Source organism: Strix aluco, chromosome 1, assembly GCF_031877795.1.
Source record: "Strix aluco isolate bStrAlu1 chromosome 1, bStrAlu1.hap1, whole genome shotgun sequence".
In the NCBI taxonomy this organism is placed as follows: Eukaryota; Metazoa; Chordata; class Aves; order Strigiformes; family Strigidae; genus Strix; species Strix aluco.
Genome location: NC_133931.1, coordinates 111,302,535 through 111,325,302, shown reverse-complemented (window position 1 = coordinate 111,325,302; position 22,768 = coordinate 111,302,535). Strand labels below are relative to the sequence as shown.

The 22,768-nt window shown below is 43.2% G+C and overlaps 1 protein-coding gene across 14 annotated transcripts in view; it reads left to right on the top strand.

The window, feature by feature from the left end:
• Positions 1-217: 217 nt before the first annotated feature.
• The window catches only part of KMT2C (lysine methyltransferase 2C), a 201,040-nt gene continuing 178,489 nt past the window's right edge, over positions 218-22,768 (top strand). For 6 of the 14 annotated variants that reach the window (XM_074831304.1, XM_074831283.1, XM_074831314.1 and 3 more), the window contains exons 1-2: positions 448-1,120; positions 1,232-1,408. In XM_074831304.1, coding sequence (XP_074687405.1) covers positions 1,233-1,408 — 176 coding nt within the window. In that variant the 5' untranslated portion in view covers positions 448-1,120; position 1,232. Of the gene's footprint in view, positions 287-446; positions 1,121-1,217; positions 1,409-19,492; positions 19,858-22,768 lie in introns of those variants that run through there. The other 8 variants (XM_074831228.1, XM_074831239.1, XM_074831255.1 and 5 more) reach the window with 5 other exon arrangements.

Here is a 22,768-nt window from a genome sequence, read left to right as displayed (position 1 = left end):
CGGGGACGGGGCGGGGGCACCCTGCCGCGAAGCGGACACTTTCATATCCAGATGGAGCTGGTTTTTTTTTTTTTTTTTTTCCACAGGGCCGTGGGGAAAATAAATAAAAAAACAAGGGCGGGGAGAGGGTGGGGGAAGCGAGCAGGCTGCCGGGCCCCGCGGGGCGCGGTGCGGGGTGGGTGCGCGGAGCGCCCCGTGGCGTGGCGTGGCGTGGCGGCGCGTCCCGTCCCGTCCCGTGGCCGCTCCGCGGTTTCCCCGCAGCCCGCCGCGGCAGCCAGCCCGTGAGGTCAGTGTCGGCGGCGGATGGGTGTCTGCGCCGTGGGACGGGCGGTGGGCGGGCGGGCCGGGCAGGCGCAGTGTGGGGCCGCGGCGGGGGGAGGAGGGGTCTGTGTCTATGTGTCGCACTGGCGGGGGGTGGGGAAGGGAGGCGGGGAGGGGGGTTACACACCAGGGCAGCGGCGGCAGCGCCGGGATCCCTTCTCCACCCCGCGGGGAGGGAGCCGCCTCCTCCTCCTCCCCCCCTGCCTCCTCCCCCTTTTTCACCCTTCCTCCTCCTTCTTTCCCCAAAGTTAAACTTCCTGCTCCCGGCCCGGCTGGGAAGGGGACGCGGAGCCCGGCCGGACTCAGCCCTCGGCACACACAACAGCTGGAGCTGTCAAAACTTCCTCCGCTCGGCCTCGGCCCCTGCCGCCTCCGCCACCGCCGCCGCCGCCTGCTCCTCCTCCGCCCCCGGGGGCTCTGCGCGGGGGGAGGGCGCAGGGCCAGTGTACAATGAAGCGGCGGCCGCCGCAGCCGGGCAGCGCAGGAGCCGGAGCCGCCGCCAGCTCCCGGGGCCTCTGAGAGGGGGGGGGCGCCCAGCGGCGGGATCAGCCGCCTCTAGCTCGCTCTCTTCACCTCGCCCGCCACCTCCCCCCAGCCCCGACAGACCCCGCCGAGCCGGGGAGGGGGTGTTATTGTGTGTGAGACCCTTCCTGCCTCTGCGCTCTTTCTCTTCGCCCCCCCCCCCCCCGCCCCCCCCTCCCCTCCTCCTCCTGCTCTCCCCATGCTGCTCCCCCTGCTACCTGTGCTGGTCGGCGGCGGCTGAGGCCAGCAATGCGAGGCGGAGGTGGAGGAGGCGGAGGTGAGGAGGAGAGGAGCCGCGGGAGCAGGAGGAGCATCGGGATCCCCATCACCATCCTCATCTTCATCCTCATCATCATCATCCATGTGTCTCTCTCGTCCTGCTGACTAGGATGTCAACGGAGGACAAGAGTCTGGTGGTGGCGGTGGTGGAGCCGCCTCAGCAGCAGCAGCAGCCCCCCGAGCCTGGAGCTCCCCCCCCAGCAGCAGCAGCAGCAGCCACAGACAAAAGACCTAGGGGCCGGCCTCGCAAAGATGGCGCTTCCCCTTTCCAGAGAGCCAGAAAGAAGTAAGTTCAGCGTTTGTGTGTGCGAGTCAGAGAGGGGCAGGGGGCAGGCGGCCAGACGCAGGCAGAGCTGTCAGCGGAGACTCGCGGCTCGTCTCCCCCTCCCTCCTGCCTAATGCCATTTTGAGAAGGGCCCTTCTTTCTTCTCCTCCTCTCCCCTTTGCACTTTCCCCTCCTCCTCCTCCTCCTTTTTCACCTTTGTCTTCCTCCGCCTGCTCTCCCTTTCCCACTTTTCTTTCACCGTCCCTATTCCTTTCTTCTCCTCCTTCTTCGGAGTTTCTGTTTAGCTCTTCCCCCTTCCCCCCTCTTCTTCCTCCTTTTCCCCTCGCCTTTGCACCTTCCCCCTTCTCCTTTTCGGGTCTCTTCTCCTCCAGGACGCTCGGCTGCCTTCAGCGTCGTCTGGCTACTCCCTGTGCTTGACGGTAGTTCCTTGTCGCTTTCCCTTTTTATTCCCCCTCCTCTTTTGGGGAAAGAAAAGACGGTTCTCGGCGGGTGGCGAGGAGAAGCGCACCCCCGCTTCCCCCCCCCCCCCCCCAACACACACACACACAGAGTGGCGGGTGCGGAGGCGCACACGCAAAGTTGAGGCAGGAGTTTCTTCGCCGCCAACCCCGCCGTGTGCTCGGAGATGGGGGCGGCCGGGGGAGCTGTCAGGCGGCGGCGGCCTCTCCCGGAGGGACGCGCCGGCGGGACAGCGGCGAAGCACAACAAACACAAGCGGGGGGGGTGGGTGGGGGGGGCGCCTCCTCCTCGGCTCTGGCAGATTTCCCCTCACCGCGGCCTCTCCCCGCCGGGGGCGCGGGCGTTCGTTAGCCCCAACGGCCGCGGCGTGCCACTGCCCCCCCCCCCCCCCCCCCCCCCTCCCGCGCCCCGGGGGAGCCGCTCCTGAGGGGGCCGCGCCTCTCCCCTCAGCCGCGGGCGGGCGCGCACAAGTTGCCGCAGCGCGGGTGCGGGGAGCCCGGGGTGCCAAGGGGCGCGTCCCCGCGGGGACACCCGGGCAGAGCGGCGGGCACGGCCGCTGTGCGGCGGCTCGGCGGGAGGCGCCGAGCCAGGCTGGGCGCGGGGCGGCCTGGTGGCCGCGGCGGGGGGAGGCGCCGCTGCCGCGCTGGCCGCGCTCCCCGCGGGGTGTTTCTGAGCGCGATGGATCTCGCCGTGACATACCTGGTGGCAGCGGTAACAGGGCGCCGAAGCTGGCGAGCGCGTTTTTGGGGAGTAACGTAACGATTGTTAGCAAAACAGCCTCAGCGCTGCGGAGTCTTGTCGGAGCCTCGGTGTGCCCGAGTTTGTTTCCCTTTGTTTTGAAGGGACGCTTTGACACCCCTTGAGTATATTTAACCAGGTGAGCTGCTGGCGCTTCGCTGAACGCCCACCCCAGACCTCACTGTCTGTTTCTGAATCGGAATCCTTCAGGTTGGAAAAGACCTTTAAGATCGTCGAGTCCAACCATAATGTCACGGTGCAAGTCCAAAACGCTGGCCAGGGATTCTGCTGGGCTAGACCTAAACGCACTCAAAAGACTATGCTTTCCTCTATTAAAATTTGGTTTTGCAAATACACATTACATAAATATCCCAGGACAGAGCTATCATTAGTTTGGGATAAATGGATTTTTTTGGTTGACGTTGATGAAAGTTTCCCTTCAAAGATTTTAACATTCACCCCCTGGTTTTGGTCGAGATGGATTGTTTGCAGCTCCCTCTGTTAATTATCTTACGTAGATACAAATTTTCATACAGCGATAGCTGAAAGTAGTTGGCAAACGTACACACACGGTGAAGTTCTCAGGTTCACCTGCTTTACACTTAGTTTTACGTACTTTGGTTTTATTTCTACATCTAGAATCCAAACCTTACATAGGAAACCTTTGAATATTTTATTTTAAAAGAAGTTTTAGGAAGGAAAAAATGCAAATACAACTAAAATGTACCAGTCTGCACAAAAAGCAAAACAGTGCTGTTTGTGAAAATTGACATACCTTGTAGGACAACTCGAGGTTGTGTACAGCTCTTGATGAAAAGTAGGTGCTAAAGAGGTAATTCATTTTTTTCAGTGAGGTTTTCAGTGTCATGGGAATATTGTCGACTAGTTTTAGGAGGATATTAAATTTTCCTGTTAAAAATACGTACTTATGCTGACATGACTGTAAACGTTTGTGTAAGAGCTGGAAATGAAATTAGCTGAGACAAATTAAAATGAATCAATACTCTTTTTCTTCGCAGTATGATTGTTCCTGTCTGATGTGGTGCTAAGTGTCCTTCTGCATCTTTATGGAAAACCTGTAATGTTGGTAAAGATGTTACCAACATGTCATAAATGCTTTTAAAACTAGGATTTTTTTCAAAAATAGTTATTGCCTAACTTTCGCAGACTAGGTATAGACCAGTCTTTTTAGTTGCATCCATTTTGGGGAGAAAATGGTTTTCTCTTGCAAGTTTTGCTATTTACAAAATAGTGATTACGATTAGCTAAGCAAATGCAGAAATAACATAAGTGAAAATATTTTCTGTTTTTTTCCTATGACTGCTTGGTCCTGTCTTCCTTTTCACTTCTGTGCTTTCCAGTTGGATTAATGTGCCTCATGTAAACCAGATAAAAGAGCATATGTCAGACCATTTTCTGTACTGTAATCACATGTCTAAATCACTATTAGCCAGTCAAATTGTTCATTTGTTCATTTCGCTTTATCCCATTATAGGAAATGTTCCACTGAATGTTCAGTCTAAGTGCAGTCTAAGTAATGATAAAATGAAGAGCCCTGCATTAAACCAGCAAAGCCAAAATAGAATAATTCCTCAGCTGTGGATGCCCCATTAAAGAACAATACCGTATTGGAGAATGTTGTAGGTTGGTATTTTACCTTCTTGAAGGCCATGTTTTTAAGCAAATTTTGATGAGTTTAAGCAGACAGATGGAAAACTGCCTTGAATCTGCTTCTGTGAGGTGCCAAGGATTCTCAACTCTTCCCAGAAGTAGGCTTATGTTAAGGGAGCACAGGGTTCTTTAATAGGACAGCTCTGCACAAGTCTCTGTCATCCTGCGTTTTATCTCGTTATCAGTAAAAATTCCAGTGGTACTGAGGACGCAGATATATGTATAGGGAACAGTTGAGGTTTCCTATAGGTGACGACCTGGGATTCAGTGGCGTCAGTACCTGGAGAGGTACTGAGCATGATGCTAGAACAGCTTTTTATCATTGTTTGAAGGATATAGCTCCATGAAAAGCATTGTCAGGAGACTTAATCTTAGGTGAACAGTTTGTTTTTATTATTTATATTGTAATTGTGCCTAGAGGCCAGGGCACCATTATACTGAATACAGTACAAGTGCATAAGCAAAGATTGCTTCTGCACAAACAATTTCTTAATTTAAATGTAAAGATAAGACAGCATGTAAATGAAAGAAATGTATTGGGAAAGCACAAGGGAGCTGTGAGAGTGCTATGAGCAAAAGAACATGCAGAAGTTCAAGTACTCTGGCTATCTCTGCATCGGTGAATGATTCATAGGCATCAGACTTGGAGGATATATTTAAAGGAGGGTAGCATTGTCACCCTGAGGATTTTCACGGATAGCTTGTTTCCCGCCTGAAGTGCTAGACAAACACTCGTATTTTCTTCCTTACATTTTGACAACTGGGTATCTGTATAGAGCAGCTGTTCAAATTTAAGAGGTAGAGCTAGAATAGGCCATGCAGAGCCTTGAAATTGAGAGCAGGTACGTTGTTCATGATATGGTTCATCAGGAAGAAGGAAGAACTACAATCAAAGCAATGAACGAGGAAATATTTTTGTAGTTTCACCTTCAAATGAATTTAAAAGGTGGAGAGATTGCATTTATGAAAGCCAAAAAAAGAGAATAAATTTGCATTACTGAAGATACAATGTAATGTAGGAGAAGGAAACTTTCAGGTGCATGGTTAAAAAAGAAGTCCTGCTGGTATTGTATAGGAAGAATGGAAATAATTAGGGGCCATCTCATTGAATGGCCTAAAATCTTGGAAACTTAACTCCTGTACTTGGATTATACTTCAACTTCCAGGCTATGAACCTGAAGGATAGGAATATGATCAAAAAGAAGTTGCAGGGGGAGAGTATTGGTTCCATTTTAACTATATTGTCATTGTATGAACAGCTGTTTACTCATGAAAATGTATTAGAATAGTATTGTACAGGTGCAGTAAACATTTTTGTAGTCTAAGTACTAGAGCTTTTTTAATCTATACAGGTTATAAACAGCACAAACAGAATCAGCCTCTGAGCAAAAATTTAGTAGCCAGGAGTCTAATTGATTGTGATCATGAAAACAGTTACTTTGTAAGTCAGTGTCTAAGCTCATTTCAAATTTTATTTTCAGCATCCATCAGACTTTGATGTAACAAATTATTTTTGCAGATGTGTGTAGTTCAAAACAGCATAGGATAATGATTTCAAAAAGCATGAAATTTGTGGAAAACTCTCTGTGTGTTTATTTTTAATTACCCATGTTTTAATTTTCGTCCTAGTTTTTCATTACTTTGGCCAATGTAAGCTGCAGTAGGTTTTCAAGGGCCATAGATCTCTCACACATGCAGATAGTTTTGAGCACACGTAAGCATAGCATTTTTGCCAGGAAATGATTATTTAAGAATTTTTATCATTATTTTAGCTGCATTTGCATTAGGGTAGGCCAGTCCTTAAAGATACCTACACTGATTTCAAAAGGACCTTAATGTGTTGGATGGGTTCTCCTCATAGCTCAGTTGTGTTTCTTTAGTTCATCACACACCTCCTGTGTGATACTTGTATCTTTACTTGCCTGCCCTTTTCTCACTTCAAAATGTAACATTTGAAATTGTAGAACTTCTGTTGTGTTATAAAATAAAAATGCTTGTAAATACATGTTTACAGTTAGGGAAAGCCATTACTACCTGGCAAGATGGAAGTCTTTCGGTGGATGGGCTTTGCACAACTCTTGTACAGATAAGGGTTAAGGTTTTAAAGCAAACAGTGGCCTATACTTCTGCCTGTACAAGCCACGTATCAAAATGGCCAAAAGCCAGAAGGTACATACTAGATCACACAGTGTGAAGGGATGAGGCGTGGGGGTAGGCTTCATAATCAGGACGTGACTTTGGCTCTTTGAAGGCCTTTCTAGTCCATTGTAGAACAGGACTGAGCTACGTGCAGTCGGGTCCCGCGGGAACTTTGTGCCATTTTCTTCAACAGCCCATGTTGCATGACTTCCTCCATCATATTCATACTACCAAGCAATTCCTCAATGTCTTAGGTAGTTCTTGCATAGGAACCTAGCTTCAACTGCTCACAATGCTATTTGCTTAGGAGGTAAATGATCTCTTGTAAATGATCTCTGTATTAATCTGTTGGTTTTCAGTTCCTGATAGGACTTCTGTGATGGATGACCATGAAAGTTGTTTCACATAGTGGGTTTTGCAGAATTATTTTGCCATGATATCGAAGTTGTTAAAATATTGGTTAATGTGGTGTTTTCACTTGTGTCTTAAGCGTGAGTGAGATTATGCTTAATGTTGTAAACAGGTATTTTTCTATAACCTTATCCCACAGTTTTCACAATTTGAAACAGACTACACTTGAAAATGAAGTATTCTTTGAGGTTTTTTTTTTTTGACCTTGCAGTTGTTAGTTTGTTAATGTTTGTATTTGATGATCCCTTGACTTTATGTAGCACTTGTCATGAGAGGACCTCCAAGAGCTATTGGGCAGTATCACGACAGAGCAAGTACGATGACAGTCTCTGAAATCTCAACATACTAGGTATATTAGTCATAAGGCATGTATTTGCAGAAGTAAGAATAAGAACCCAGTCTCCTGGTTTCTACCCTCTGAGCTGTCTACACACCAGACAATTTTCATCCTGTATTCAATGACACAGGAGACTTTTCCTAGCTCGAAACAATGAAACACTTCCATTTTCTTCTCTTTGCTTTTTTTTTTTTTTCTCCTTTCTTGTTAGTGTGTTCAGCTCCTACTAACTTCTTGTCATTGTTCTTCCATAAGCTAAGCAGTTGGAAGTGGACATTTCTATGCTTTGTCATTTGAGAGATGGTTTTCCAAGGCAGTTGGCCTGCTGAGGATAGGTAAGCTCTGCCTTTCTAGGGCCAGAGTTGTTTTTTCCCCTTCAGCCCAGCTATCCCACAACAGTGTTGGAGGGGTAGCAGGCTCATGTATAACTAGAGAGAATTTCCTTATCCACCACTAATGATCGCTCCCTTATGTTGTTAAACACTGATGCTGTGAATTTCACTTTTTAAGAAATGCTATCATAGGTACACTAAAATGTTATGAAATGGTAAACAAGCGACTAACAATTTAAAAAAAATATTGAAACCTTTTCTCCTTTCTATGTTTAATATATTTGATTACCAATTCATGCAATCTACATTATTCATATGGTTTGGAAATATACAGATAAGTGAGATTTTACTGTAGCAGGTACTGTTTGCTAGTAACTTGCACTGAATTCTGTAATTTTTGCTTTCTTTTTTTACTGTTTTTTTACTAGAAGGATGGCAATAAACATTCCCATTCATGCCATTCCTGAGTTTATCAGGTGGAGTAATCAAAATAAGTTTTGAGCACTTGCTTCAAGAACTATATTAAGTGAGTTCTTCTAGTAGCATTGGTGATTTTGAAAGTAAGATGAAGTAGGAAAATTCAGCCCTTAAAATCCAGAATATTTATTACTTAGAGAAACATAGGCAGTGAGTATATGGAGTGCATCAGGTGGTTATTTTCCCCAAACACCATAAATCTTAAGCTGGTTCTGGCAGCAAAAAGAAGCAGCAGTGCTGCCCTCCCTATGCTACCAGCTGTTTATTCTCTCCCTTGTGCTGACCCAGGCATTTGTGTAGCCATGTGGTGAACTGCATTGGGAAATTGATCTGGGTTAAAACTAACCTGGCAAAGAAACGTGTTTGTGATAGCATGAGGGAGGAGGCCAGAGTAAGCAGCCAGGCTGCGGAGAGGCAATGCTACGGCTTTTGGTAGCACTGCCAGCTTAAAGTAGTATCTGCAAAGCTATAGCCTTGGTTGTCTGAAATTTGAGGGTGTTTGGTTTTTAGGCCGACTCCTTTTGAGTTCTTCAATTTAGGAGTTCTTACAGGAGATTGTGAGAGTTTTTACATCCTATAGTCATGTTATATATGATGGCTGGTTGGTTTAAAAAAAAATGCTGTTGAGAGGGTTCTTCACAGCGTATGGACAGACGAGTTGTTCTCATCTGATTCTTGCCCCAAACATTGGCATTGATTAAATAAGGAACTTTGGTTCTCACTTTGATCCTCAGAATCATTCTTAAATTGAATATTCAAAGTACCCTAAAATAATAAGTAAAATGTTTTATGTCATAGTAGTTTCTGGTATTCTGAAAGCTCCTTCCTACAAGTGTATAGGCATACGAGTATAGACAATATATAGGCATTATAATAAAATAACACTAGATCTTGCTTCTTTCAGAATATTCTTCCCTTTCACATTTTTGGAAGTATTTTTATTAAATTACACATGCACCAGATCCTATTGCCAGCCATTCCAATATAGGTATAGAATTACTAATTTTCAATGGTGTATTTATCAACATCCTAATTTCTTTTCTTGAAGAAGCTGCTGGAAACCCTGTCAAACTAGGGTGTTGCCCCCCGGACTTGGCTTGGGGGGGGAGAGGGAAAAAGAGGCCTTTTTTTCTCTTCTGCTGCGTCATTACTGACAATAAATTCTTGCCAAAATAGTTTCAATTAGGCTATCAGAAAAAATAGCTTTAGGAAACTTTACCAATTTTTAATTTTGCCTATTATATTTGTATATTCCTTGGAGTGTGTGCAGCTGAATCACTTGCATGACACAGCAAGATAAAAGAAATTTTTGGTAGTGAAGAGGTGGTCTAAATATGTGTTTTCTGCCACTAAATGTTTGCCGGCATCTTATGTGACTGCTGGAGGGTACTGTCGGGATGCTGTAGCGACTCCAGAGTGACTTCTGGCACATCCCAGGGTTCATGGAACCCGGGCTACTCCAATAATGGTGTCTACCCTCCTGTCTTTGTTGGGCAGTAAAGACTGTCTGCAGTGTTCTTAGTGGAAGTTTTCTCAACTAAACATGATGGGATGGCTCCATATTGTTATTAATAAAGGGAGGAGCTATGCTGTGTTAAAATTTGGGATTTTAATTTCATAAATCTAGAATGTGAATTATTTAGTTTTTTTCCTGAAGTGTGCAGTTCAGAAGCACAATGAAATTCTTTTAAAGAAAATGAATATTTAGTTTTGCTATATCACCACAGATGAATGGAACTGTATGGCCAAAAAAGACTTCAGGGTGATCTTGCTCGTCCTTCTGTGTTGTGTAACTGTACCATTTCTGACAAATGTTTCTCCAACTTGTTTTTAAAGTATTTGGCGAACGCAATTCCACTACATCTCTAGGCAACTGGTTTCAGTAACTAATTTTCTAAAGTATAAAATAAGTGTTCTTTACTGCTGATTAAGCCAGTTTTGTCTTGTATTACAGTTAAGACTCCACAGCTGAAATGGAGAACAATTTTTATAGTAAACTTTTATTTATTAGGTTATTGTCTCCTTTGTTCTGTACCGAACAGACAACCTCTGTAGCAACATAATGTTGACTTACCTGATTTATCCTTCGAAAGTTTGCTAGTCTTTACTAAGTTTCACTTGGTTGATATGAACCACTTTTCAATTTATCAGAATGATTTTTATTAAGGTCTTGTCCTCTAAAATGTTTATAGCCCCTGCATCAGCCATCTGTTGTATGCAACTCTTCTATGCATGTGAATTTCCTTATGCAGGTCCTGGAGGAAGGAACTTTCTTGCAATGTTCTCCCACCTTGATTGAAAATAATTTGCAAATAAATACTCTTTTTAAGTGCTCTAGTTCATTGTTGCCAACCTGTTTTAGGGCAATTTCACCAGGACTGTATTATGGAAGATGATCGCTCATAGTTCAGAGATTACTTCTGTTTGTTTCTGAAGTATAGTGTGAATTTCTTCCAGTCCTGACTTGAATTATTCCCTGATTATTTAGCCTAATAACAAAATCAGTTTTTATTACTGTCTACAATAAATCTGTTTTATGAAGGTTGAAATACAGCGAACAGCATTTCGTTCTGTTTTGTTATCCGTTTGTTCTTCTTTAACATTGTTATGTACTGACTGTTGTGTTTTTATTCTTACTTCTAAAATATTTCTGAAACTTTGTTTGCCTTTTATATTGCACAGTGGTAATAATGCATGCTGTGCTTTTATCTCTTCTGATTTTTATCCCTGACAAGTTTATGCTGTTCCTTTATATTCATTAAAATGCCCTTGTTTCCATTCCTAATATGATTCTTTCTAGTTTCAGACCCTTATTACTGGCTGCTTTTGATGCAGCCCATATTGTTCATACTACATTTCCTCTCTCTCCCCTGCATTGGAATACTTTGCCATTGTGCGTATTCCAGTACAATAACTGCCAGTCCTCTTTTAAATCACATTCTCAAGAGATTCTAGCAATAAGTTCAAAGAGTTTGTTGAAATTTGCTTTTCTTATTCAGCTAATTGAAGATAAAAATTTGTTCTCCTTTTTCTACTGCTCTCATTTTTCCCTCTTCCTTGGCACAGGGGATGATTCTCGTTACCACTTCCAGCCAAATCACTGTACACATTGAGATGTTTAAAATTGAGCTTGCCCTAATAGAGTGAAGTGTGAAGTAACTGCTCTTCTGGCATCCTCAACTTAGTGAAACAGTTGTCCTCAACATTTTCACAAACATGTTGGGCTGTTTGTTCTGTTACTTTGCTTTTCTATTAGACATCTTGGAAGATGAAGGCCTCCTTTTACCCTCAAGATAAAAACTCTGAAAGCTTCTGTTAGTTGCTTCGAAAGGCTTACCATTTTCCCCTCATTTGGTCAGTGGAAGTTTTTTTCTCCCAGCTCTTCCATTCCTTATTCCCTAGTTCCATTCTCTGTTGCTTATGTTTTTGTTTCTACTCCAGCTTTTTTCCTTCTCCTCTTTTTTTTCCCCCCTCCTTGTAATAAAAGCAAGTAAGTATAGTATTTTTTTCTTATCATGGCCCACTGGACTGCATGAGACTAGAGCTTCACTTAGAAATGGGCCAGATGCCTTTCATTGTGAAGAAAGGCTTGGAAAAGGGAATTATGAAATAAAATTTAAAATAAAGAGAAAAGAACTGTTCATTTCAATTTCCTTAAATTTCACCATTTATAAATTGGACTAATTCATGACTGTGCTTGTGTTTTGTATTGATTAGTGGCATGGTTGTAGCTAGCAATAGTGTTCTGGCACCTGGAGCACTCAGATTCTTCACAGTGGCTGTGTCTGTGCTCATAAAAAACCCAACAGGGAATGTTTGCAGTCACTAGGCGCCATTGTCCCTGTTGTCAGATTATTGCAGCGGTTGCTTGTATAGTTGCGACCTTGGCCTGCCAGCACTCTTCCAAACAGTTCTCAAGGCTGACCCAAGGGCCTGTGTGGGCCACACACCGTTCCCAGCATATTTTACATGTGGCTGCTTTGTTTAAGAGTTAGATAGCACGGTTGTAGGCTGTTCTGTGCTAGTCGGCCTGAAGGCCAACATCACCAACTATGTTTAATTTACTAGTGTAACTATAACTAGTGGTTTGTGGGGGTTTTTTGTTGAAGGAGGAATTCAGTGAAACTGATAGAATTCTCATCAGTTTTACTTTTGGCCTCCTGGGCAAACACTGTGCCACAGTTAATGTTCTCTAACCCATAGGGATGTAAGTTTAGGAAGAACAGCTCACAGCAGAATTGCTCTAGAGGGAGCAGAAGAGATGGGATGTTCAAGCCATAAGGCTCTGGGAAAAGCTGCCTTTCAGTGCTACTTCAGTCTTCTGACACACAATTTTTTCTGGTTCATGTTTTGCATAATTAACCTTGTATCAGGCATCCTGGTAGAGATTTATACAAAGAAAAGTGCAAACCAGATTCAGCGGGAATTCTAATTTATTTTTCTGCCTCTGTCTTCCAGAAACCCTTTAGGAGAGAACTAGGCCCAGAAACAGGGGGTAACTCAGGAAATAAATGATCTGTAAGCAAGATTATTTAACAAAATTATTTCCCTAAGGTCTTCATGTAGCATTAAGAGTTGGCTCATGGCTGGCTATTCTGTCGCCTCTTTCTGTAATGGAATGGGGAATGTTCTTTGTCCTATCATGTGCTGTACAGCTTGGAGATACAATCATTTCTGTTTCAAATGCATTTGTCGGTAAAGAATAAATACAAAAACCTGGTAAACGGACATATTTAGTGTGCTCTACATGTGGTCTTCTCGGATAAGGATACAGTGGTAGAACAGAGAAAGTACTGTTGGTTGTATACCTACTTTACGGACAAGCAGAAAATCTTGATCTCAAGGTTTGTTAGCCAGACACTGTTAGTGCGGGTTTAAAGTACTGACAACAATATAAATAAATACTGTTTTAAGAATATTTTCAGTTTACTTTTTTCAATTAATGTGTCTTTTTTCATTTTACTAGGTTTAGACTGTGGTGATAGTCAAAAAGAACCTGTTTTTAAATTGTTAGCTTGACCATGTTATTTTAAAGGCTTTTTTAGACCAATGAGAGTTTCTTGTCTATACTTAGTTAACATGCTCACACTTCAAAAAAGTGAAGTTATAACTGTCTTGGACATGTATAAACTTGTTGAGTTGAAACTTGGGCTCTCAGCTATCCTGTATCTTCTAAGGAGCACTGTTTTCCTTGTTTGACTAGAATTTGGGAAAGTACTAAGGCATTTGCTATCTGGCTTTTATCTAAAGACTATAAATGTTGTTAGAGTAAGTTGTTGAGTTTTTCCGTTGTTTTTTGGTTTGTTTTTATTTTGTTTTGGGTTTTTTTGTCATCCAATATGTAGCCCAAGCTGAACCTGAGGAACATACAGCTGGACAGCTGGATGGACATGACCAGATCACATGATATGGGAGCATATTCCATAACAGCTATTAGTAATGGGCCTTGGGGACAGGGCAGAGACGGAATTCTAGCTCCCGTAGTCATGCCACCTAGGTTCCTTTTTCAGCAGTATTGTGATGGTCTAGTTTCTATCTGAATTGTTTTTGTTCAGAGCTTTAAAAGAATAATGGTACTTATTTTCCTACTCTAAAGCAGCTTTCTAATGAATAGGAGGAAGTGTACTCAAATTCTGCTGAAGTCTTTATGCTTAGTCAGAAGAGAGAACTAGGTACCTCTGAAATGCAATTCAGAAGGACTAAAGGCTGAGCAGGGAGTTCCTTAGAGCATCTAGTAGGAAATGCTAGATGAGGGGGTTTAGGTGTGATTTAGGCCATGTGAATATCACCTTTATGCCCTGATGTCTGCTGTCTGTACTTGGCTTATTCAGATCATAAGTTATTTCAAATAGGGTACCACCTATTTTCAGCACTGTGTATAACTACATAGCTATGTAAACAACAAATTGAACTTCAAAAATATTTGTAAACCATTTTGGGATCTGGCTCTGTTTGACCTGCTTTGAGCAGGAGGTTGGCCTAGCTCAACTTTGAGGTCTTTTCCAGCCAGAGTTACTGTATGATCCTGTTCTGTGAGCATTCCTTCTGATGGTCATGTCCATTATTTATGTTGTACCCATTGCCTTTACACGGTGAATTATGTGTAATAAGCTTTATTTTGTAGAAAGTGCTTTCCTGTATTATTTCTTGACAGAAAATAGTTTACTAAATCTCTTTGTTTCATTGTCTGTGTTTCTTGTTCCCTCTGTCACCTGATATTTGCTTTATCTATTAACCTGTGTGATTCCTCATATACTAAGTAAATTATTGCTTCCTTACTACTTTTTTTTTTTTTTTCCCAGAAATGGTGTCACCTGGCATTCCAGATTTTTTCTTAAAGAGTATATGCAAAAGTTTGTGCTAGAAAAGTGTAGGGCTATCTTGATTATTTTAAAGAACATACGTCAGAATATGTATTCTCATTGGATTTCCATCATGTGCTGTTGAAAATTTTTGTCACGTCTATGCTAGCAGCTAACAATGCATGTCATTAACAATGAGTCATTTTTCTGATGGCCCGTGAGCATTTAGGTATTGCCTGTTTTCTACCTCTTCTCTTCTTGAATCTGCTTTTCAGCTTGTGGTCTATTTGTCTATATTAGTTTTTAGTCCTTTCTGAATTCATGTGCTCACACCTTTATTTCCATTTCTGGTAAGCAGTACTACATTATAATTTTCAGTCACACAACAGAGTTTACCCATACCAGCACTTAGCAGTAGTGTAAAATGGACACAGGTCATGAGACTCTTGCCTCTTGTGCAGTGTTTCTGCAAGAAAGCACCATGTGCCATGCTACTTTAATACCAGGTAAAACAGTGCTGTTGGGAAAGTGAAGAAGTGAGTAAGGAAATCTGAGATTTCTAGAGGTGATGTGAGATTTGAAAACCTATATTTTTTTATTTCAAATATTTCTTCAGAAATGCTTTTTAACCTGATACGGCCTGTGTTTCTCCATTGATATCACTGTTTGCGTTGTGTTCCTGAACGATATCTGGTGACACTTTCTGAGCTCAGGCTACCTCAAGACATCTGTCCTGATGCTCTGTGGGAAGATATCAGCCACAGAGGCAAAAGGGTACACTCCAGCTTGTTGTTCAGGGTTTCTACCTCAAAATCACTTTCATCAGTGAATTAAGTGTAATGGTAGCCTTTGCATCGGAGTGTCCTGTTCTGCCTTCTCTGTTGTAGGGATGGTAACCTTTGGCTGAAGCATGGAAAGGCATCCGGGAGAAAAAGACACCTTGAGCCTTTTCAGTAATATTTGCCATAACTTGTTTGTCAAAGCCCTAAGAATAGGCAGAATTTGATTCTATGTAGAAAGCTATTTCAATTATCTAACTAACGTTACTGTTCAAATTTTATTTCTAATAGCATGCTTGCTAGATATGACATCTTAGATGTAATGGCTTTAAATCAAATTTATAATAGTATGTTAACGTGGGTATGTAGTTAATGCACAAAATGTGTTTCTTGGCTGTATGATGTGCTGCCAACCTATCTTGGGTTCCAGATATGATCTGGTTCATGCTCACAAAAAGAGACAGCACAGGGAAGAGGAAAAAATAGTGTTTGGAATATTTTTTCTTTTTTTTTCTTTTTTTTTTTTTTTCAAATGGACTCTATCTCCATAAATTGTCTTAGTACAGGTTAGAAACTAAGCACTTCCAAAACCCTTCAAATGCAATGAAAAAAAAGAAGTTAGACTACTTCTGTTTAATCTGTGCTTTGGCATGAAAAGTGGAATTTACAGAGAAACTGTATTCACAGAAGAGGGTGGTTCAGTTGATACCTAGCATGGAAGCATAAAAGGGTGCTAGAAGGTAAATTGCCTTTACATTTCAGTGGAACTGCCAGGCTAAGGAAAAATACTTGAGTTTCCTTTTCTGCTTCTGGTCCTTTTGTAGCTAGATACTTACAGCTTCATCTCAAGTGGTTGTGATTCCATTATAATATTATTAGCAACCCACTGAAGATCTTGGAAATAGCAGGTCAGGCAGAAGTTAAGAAGAAACAGAGGTTTAAAAAAGAGAAACACATTTCTGTGCTTCTTAACATATTCATCTTTGTACGTTTTAAAATGAATGAAGTACCAAATCAAATGTATGACCTAGCTGTAGTAACCAGGTAATACTTCTGTTGTGAAGCCCATGTCTCTTATTTGTGTATGTATTGCACCTGGAATTTAGATTGGAAAATATTGGAAGTGGTGACATATCTGTGTCTGAATTTCTTGGTTGCTGTGAAGTAACATTCTCCCAAAAGTTAGAAAATGTAAAGAGAGGCTATCATAAACTGATAAGGCGTGCTTTGCTAAATGTGTCTTGATTAACTCAAGAGAGTTGTATCCTTGTTAATCAGCTTGAGTTTGGAAGAAAACAGTCCACCAGATGTATAGACATAAGTTTTTATCTTAATCATTAAATCCATAGCTTCTGTTGCTTACAAAAAAAAAAAAAAAAAAGCCTGTCTTAGGAGAGATGACTGATCCCATTTTTCCCATGTACATTTTCTTGGCAGAAGCATTGGCTTAAACAGTTTCTGCCTTGCCATCATGGTGAGACACGTTTGTGGAGACGTGTGAATCAGGGCAGGGAATTGATGCAGACAAAATTGCTTTGCCTTTTTTCAGTGTCCGGCCCCACTGCTTCTCGCTGGGTTACCCTGTAGCAGGATCAGTCCACTCATCTGGTTCACAACGTGATCTAACGTACAGCTGAACGGGCACAGTTCAGAGGCTGAGAAGAAGAGGCATGGGGTGGGATTAGCTTTGGTTAGAATTGCTGCCGAATGTGAAACCCTACCCTGAGTTGTTCCTTCAGCTCATTGTATAATCCTACTGAGGGCAATTTACGGGCAGTTTGTGTGGCAAAGTAGTAATTAGTCAATAGGACTGATGTTGGGCCATGTCTGACTGTGCTGTAGTAAAATGACAGTTTTGTCCTTACTAAGATTTTTATGGCAATTAATGTGCTTTTACAGTAAAAGAACTAAATCTCGCATCTCTCACGTGAGAGAAAATGCAACTCCATGTTTGAAGCTCTGGGCAAGAACAAGGCCAGCTAATATGACTTCATACCTGTTAGCTTGCATCTTGGGTCACATGAACAGTAGGGAAAAGTACTGAGAGTAATTTATTATTATTATTTTAACCAGCTATTATTAAATTGCAACTTGACTTGTTTGTGCTATAACATACTTAAACTTGTCAGGTGACCCATTACCTGGTATGTTAAAACCAGCATTTTTTTACGGAGTGTAACATGTTTGAAAATATCTACAGGTTTAAGGTATAGCAGCACAAACAACTTTGTGAATTTATGGTGCGTCAGTTGTGCTGCTGGGGGTACCGTCTCAGAAGGTACCACACCAGTGTGGTAGTGGAAGCTTATATAAATAAGCAGTTATGGGATAGCTGACATACAGTAAACTTGGTGCTCTAGCCTTGCTTAACATGCTAAGTATAAACACAGAAACTTTTTTTTTTTTTTGATACGATTTGGAAAATACATGGCTTCTGACCACTTTTGGGTATCTTCTTTGGTTTAAGAGGAGTTACTTTAGTTAATCTCAGAATGACTGGTTAGAAATATCTTTAAACTGTATGAAGATGCATGTCCAAGAGGGGTTTGTCCTGGTGAAACCTGAAGGGCTACGAGTGCTAAAGGGAATAGGCACATTGATTAATGTCTTGGTAGTGGTTTAGCAATCCACCACTTGTTGGCTGGACCAAAATCACGAACCCATACTGCAAAATAAAATACTGATATTTACCATCTTTGGTAAGGTTTAGACTAACATATTTAACCATCTCATTGCAGCAGACCAAGTGTGCTAATACGCGTGGTTACCAGAGATGTGCTGATAAGCCGTAGCTTGATAGCTTCTTGTAGCTAAATGTATTTGTGTGTCTGTACCTGTACTAACATGGCACGATGGCTCTTATACAATAGCTACTTGTTTCAGAGTAAACATGTGGAGATTTTTTCATGTGAGTGCTTTTTTTAAAAAAAAATTTATCTTAATCTCTGGACAATTGGTTTGATAAAAACTTCCCTGTAGGCTGGGCACCTAGTGCATGTTTCAATTGAAAATACAATTATAGGCAGCGTTGTTCCACTCCCTCTACCTGGGTAGATCTCGCTGTGCGAATCACTGTGGGGTTTGGGGTTTGTTTTGTTCAGTCTTTGAGGTGAAATGGTCTTTGAGTTCCTGAGTGTTACTGAGAATTTCTCTAACCAGTACCAATAAGGCAATACTGAAGTTCTTTGCTTGTCCACAGCAGAAGGTGCCCTAGGTTAGGTATGTCCAGTTGCAGCTCGGTGGAACAGAAGAGAATAGGCTTAAAAAAAATTCAGATGAGTGAGAAAATAAATGTAATGCGTGGTCTTATTTTTGTTTAAGATGTCAGATGATTGTTGTCAACATGTCAACCTGTGTCTTGCAGATGTCTGATATTTAAACACGTTTTAAGGAAACTTATGAAAGATTGACAGAAGCAAAGCATTACACAATAGCTGCTTCGGGTTTTTTGCGTGAAGGGAAGTTGAACAAAGGTAATTGCGTTACTACTTAACTTGGCAGACGGATTGGTTTGCAAGTATCTATCGATACAAGTGAAATGATAGTTGCGTAATGTTTTCTTGATTTGTTTTTCTCCCTCTAGAAGAAAATTGGCAGGGACCATTCGGAGGCTTAGGAAAGAGCCGTTTGTAGATGGACGTTTGTCAAGCTTGCTTGCTTAGCTCGTCCCTTCCACGTTGCTTTTAGAGAAGGGTAGAGCAGCCTGAAAAATATTAAAAAGAAGAAAGAAAAAAAAAATCCAATCCCCGAAGATTCATCTTTGAGACTGAAACCCTTCTTTTTCCCAGCGTAGCCCCCAAGAGCCGAGGAGGGTTCTGCCAGGGAAGCGCCCGGCACCGACGGAAACGTTTTGCAACTTTTCAGCCGCGCCGCTTTGTTGACCGGGAGAGTGGCGGCGCGGGGGGAAGGGAGGCGGGGAGGGAGACGGGCCCGGGGAGCGCCGCCGCCGCCTGGCGCGGGAGGTGCCGCGGGGAGCGGGGCCGCCTCCCGGGCTCGCCCGCCGCAGCTTGCCGGGCCGCGCCGGCCCTCGGGCCGCCCTTCGCCGCGCCCGCCCGCCCGCCCGCGGCGACCCCCGGCGGCCCCCGGCCCCCTTCGGCGCCAGCGCCGCAGCGTCCCCGCCGCGCCGGGGGGTGCGGGGCGGGGGCCGGGCGGTGGGAGCCTCCGGCGGGGGCGCTGCGCCTCCGGCCGCCGCCGCTCTGCCTCGCTAGCGCGGGCGGCCCCGGCTCCTGCCGCAGCACTCCGGTCCGCACCTTGGCGGCGCCCGGCTGCGTCGGATCTACTTTCTCTCGCTCGGCTCTTTTTTTTTTTTTTTTTTTTTTTTCCTTTTTTTTTTTTTTTTTTTTTTTTTTTTTCCCTTTCCCCTCCCCTCCCCTTCCCTCCGCTCCCCTCCCCCTCCGCCCTCCTCCGCCGGCGGCTCCAGCCTGGTTCGGGGAGGATCCCGGAGCCGAAGTTCCGAGGCGATCGGGGCTGTGGCGGATCGCTCCCCCGGCGGCGCCGCCATGGGGGCCCTGTAGAGCCGCCCGCGCCGCGCCCGCCCGGCCGCGCCGAGGCCCCGGGGCAGTGGCCTGGGAAGCGCTCCTGCCGAGCGGCGGCGGCTCCGGGAGGGTAACATGGCTGATCGCGGGCAGTGCTGAGCAGTCGATGTCTCCGCGCGGCGCCGGGCTCGGGCCGTAACATGTAAATAACTTCTCTTTCCTCCGGATCGCACGGGCGGGCACCGATGCCGGCCCCTCCATTTTCCAGAGGGGATTTGTGAGAGGTTCCGCGGGGCTGGGCTATGTCGCGCAAAACCAGTTCGCCGGGGGTGAGTACGGCTGCCGTTCAACTTCTTTGTATGGAGGGGCAAACTGTGACAGCGGGCGCGGGGCGGCGGGGCGGGCGGCGGGGGCACGGCACGGCCCGGCCCGGCCCGGGGAGGGGGCGCGGGGGGACCCGCCGCCGCCAGAAACTTGGCGGGGGGACTCGGCCGCCGCTGACACTCGGGAGAGGGGGGCTGACGCCGTTCGGTCAAAAAAAAAACCCGTACCCGAATTCAGACGTGGATCTGTAGGTTCAAGTTACAAGCTCATAGAGATAATCCTCGACCATTTAAAAAAAAAAAAAAAAAAAGAAAAAAAAAAAAAAGAGGGTGGGGGGTGGGAGAAACAACAAACACAAAAACCCTGCTCGGGTCTGACCCGGGCTCTGCAACCAGTCCTCGGGTCAGTTCTCTCTGCCTGCACACCTATACACACACACACGTGTGCCTGCACGGACACACACACACACGTATTCTTCTAAAATTCTGACTTCATATGGGTAGTTACAGCACAACTCTTTTTTTTTTTTTTCCCCTTTTTTCCCCCCCTTTTTTTTAAAAAAAAAAAAAAAATTCACTTTCATTTCCTGGTGTCAATTCTGGAGTGATGGAGAATGAGACAGGTTTATTTTTTTTCTGAAATATTTTGAAGTACTTGGTACACACTGTATTTGAAAAGAGTGCCATTTTAATTTTGCATGATTGCAAAGCATACCTGTATAGTGTTAATTTAAGATGAGCCTCCCAGCTGCCTTTATCTTTAGTTCTAAATTGAAAGAAAAAAAACACTTTAAAAAATATATTATATTCCTAGCACGTAATGGATGTTCAGACCATCATATATGATCATTTTTATATGAGCAGTGAGCAAATAGGTCATAAGTCAAAGTAAGTGTTATGTAACTGGCTGGCTTCAGCAAACTTGATACAAAACTGTAAAGGAAAAGAAGTCTATTTTGGTTTTGTTTTTTCATTTGGACAAAATGAGAGGCTGGCTATCCCTTTTTTCAGTGGGATTACTTAGTAGCAGGTTCATTTAAAAAAAAAACCCCAAACAACCTATGCTTTAAAAATATGAGCCAGTTAATCTGTATGGTGTGTTGTATTTTTCTAAAAAACTGTTTCAGTCATGTACCTAGTTCTTGATACTAAATACTAAATATTCACCAGTGAATCATTAGTTAATACTGTAACCAGATTCATTACATAATTGAAAAATGTTCCTGAGTTAGTATAGTTTTATTATTTAACTATGCCAAATAACGCTATTCTAGAAAACAGTAAAGTTAGAGTTCTTGGAAGAACTGAAGGTCAGTATGAAAATACTTTGGTTTTTTTGCATGTGAAGAAATAAAGCGGCAGTGTGTTAATGCTCCTGTTGCAAAACTGAAACAAATAGACATTTAAAGATTCTTGGTGACAATGTAAAATACTGTGCATTGAAGTAAACACAGTTACTAAGCTGGAGCTTGCATGTAGGGGCCTTTGTGCTTTTTCTGCATCATGGTGATGTTAGTATGTTGTGGTTGGTGTTCCTGCACAATAAAATATACTTGCTATAGAAAAAAACTGCAGCTCCCAGACTGTTTAGTGCAAATATTTTAACCATTTACTTGTAAGATAAACGGAGGCAGGAGACAACATACACTTTCCTGAGTGCTAATGTGATCAGCTGCATCTATGCTAGCCATTCATTAATTTCACTAATGACTACTGTACATTTTTTTTAAAGTATTCGGTGTATGCTTCCTTTTACTACTTTATTGTAAATGCCCTTTATTTTGATAATATACTTGGAGTTCAAGTATCTGTAGTTTTTAATTGCTTGCCTCACTTGCAGGTTGTCTTCGTAAACTGTTTTATGACTCTCCTCTTCTTATGCTGTATTTCTTCTGTGCACAGTAATACTCTGTTGGCATTAAATCTAGATGCTTTTAGGGCAGAATACTCTTCGTTCTTTTTTTGTAGGAATTGTCACTGAATTTTGGTATAATTATTTTGTCAGACTGCATACTCAGTTGACTTAAATCCTTTTTTTCTTTTTTTTTTTTTTGTTCTTCTGTATTATTCTTTCCCAAACAGAAACTCTTGCAGAGTTTTGGCAAAATGTTCTTTGAGAGGTTTTTTTTTGGGTGGGGGGGGGGGGGGGGGAAGGGAAGGGGTGGCATTATTGTAATTTACATAATATGCCAGTAGAAAGTAGTTGCATCATGTATGCTTTCTTAATGTGACTGTTCATTAGACTTGCCTGAAAATGATCTCTTAAAGGTAAATGGCTGAGCAAAAATGAAAAGCAGCCATGTATTGATTTCTACTTTTGTTCCAGGCTGAAAGGACCATTCAGCATGTGCTTTACAGGGTATTTCCAGCTTGAAATTTAGTCAGCTATTTAAAAATAATGGTAAAAGTATTCTTTTATCATCGCTGCTCTCAAATCATACGGCTTTGCAGCTCTGTTTTCCTGTTCTTAAAGTGTGGGTAGAAAACTCTTAGTATAGAATAGTATATACTTTGTATACCATTCAGTATAAAATACGCAGCCCAGAAGAAGGGAATCTGGCTCTGGAGTGTTGTCAAAAGCACACTCAAAATGAGGTGAAAGATACATTTTTGTTTTATTTGGGCCATTCCAATTTTAGTAATTACTAAGGCTTGTGGAAACTCTAGGAGGTAGCGTGTTTTCAGAAAGAAGTATTAAAAACCAGTTTGACAGTGGGCCTTTAGCTAGTCTTTTATAATTCTGTCTTTCCTCTGTGAAATCCTTTTGGCATGTTGTGGTTCTCTGGCAGTATCCCAGCATGTGATATCACAGATATCGGATGTCTTCTTGCGATTCGTGGCATTTGCTGTGCCGCAGTGGTGCTCTCTGGGACGGCTTAGGTGAACCAGGAAATGTCATAGAAAATTGGTAGGGAAA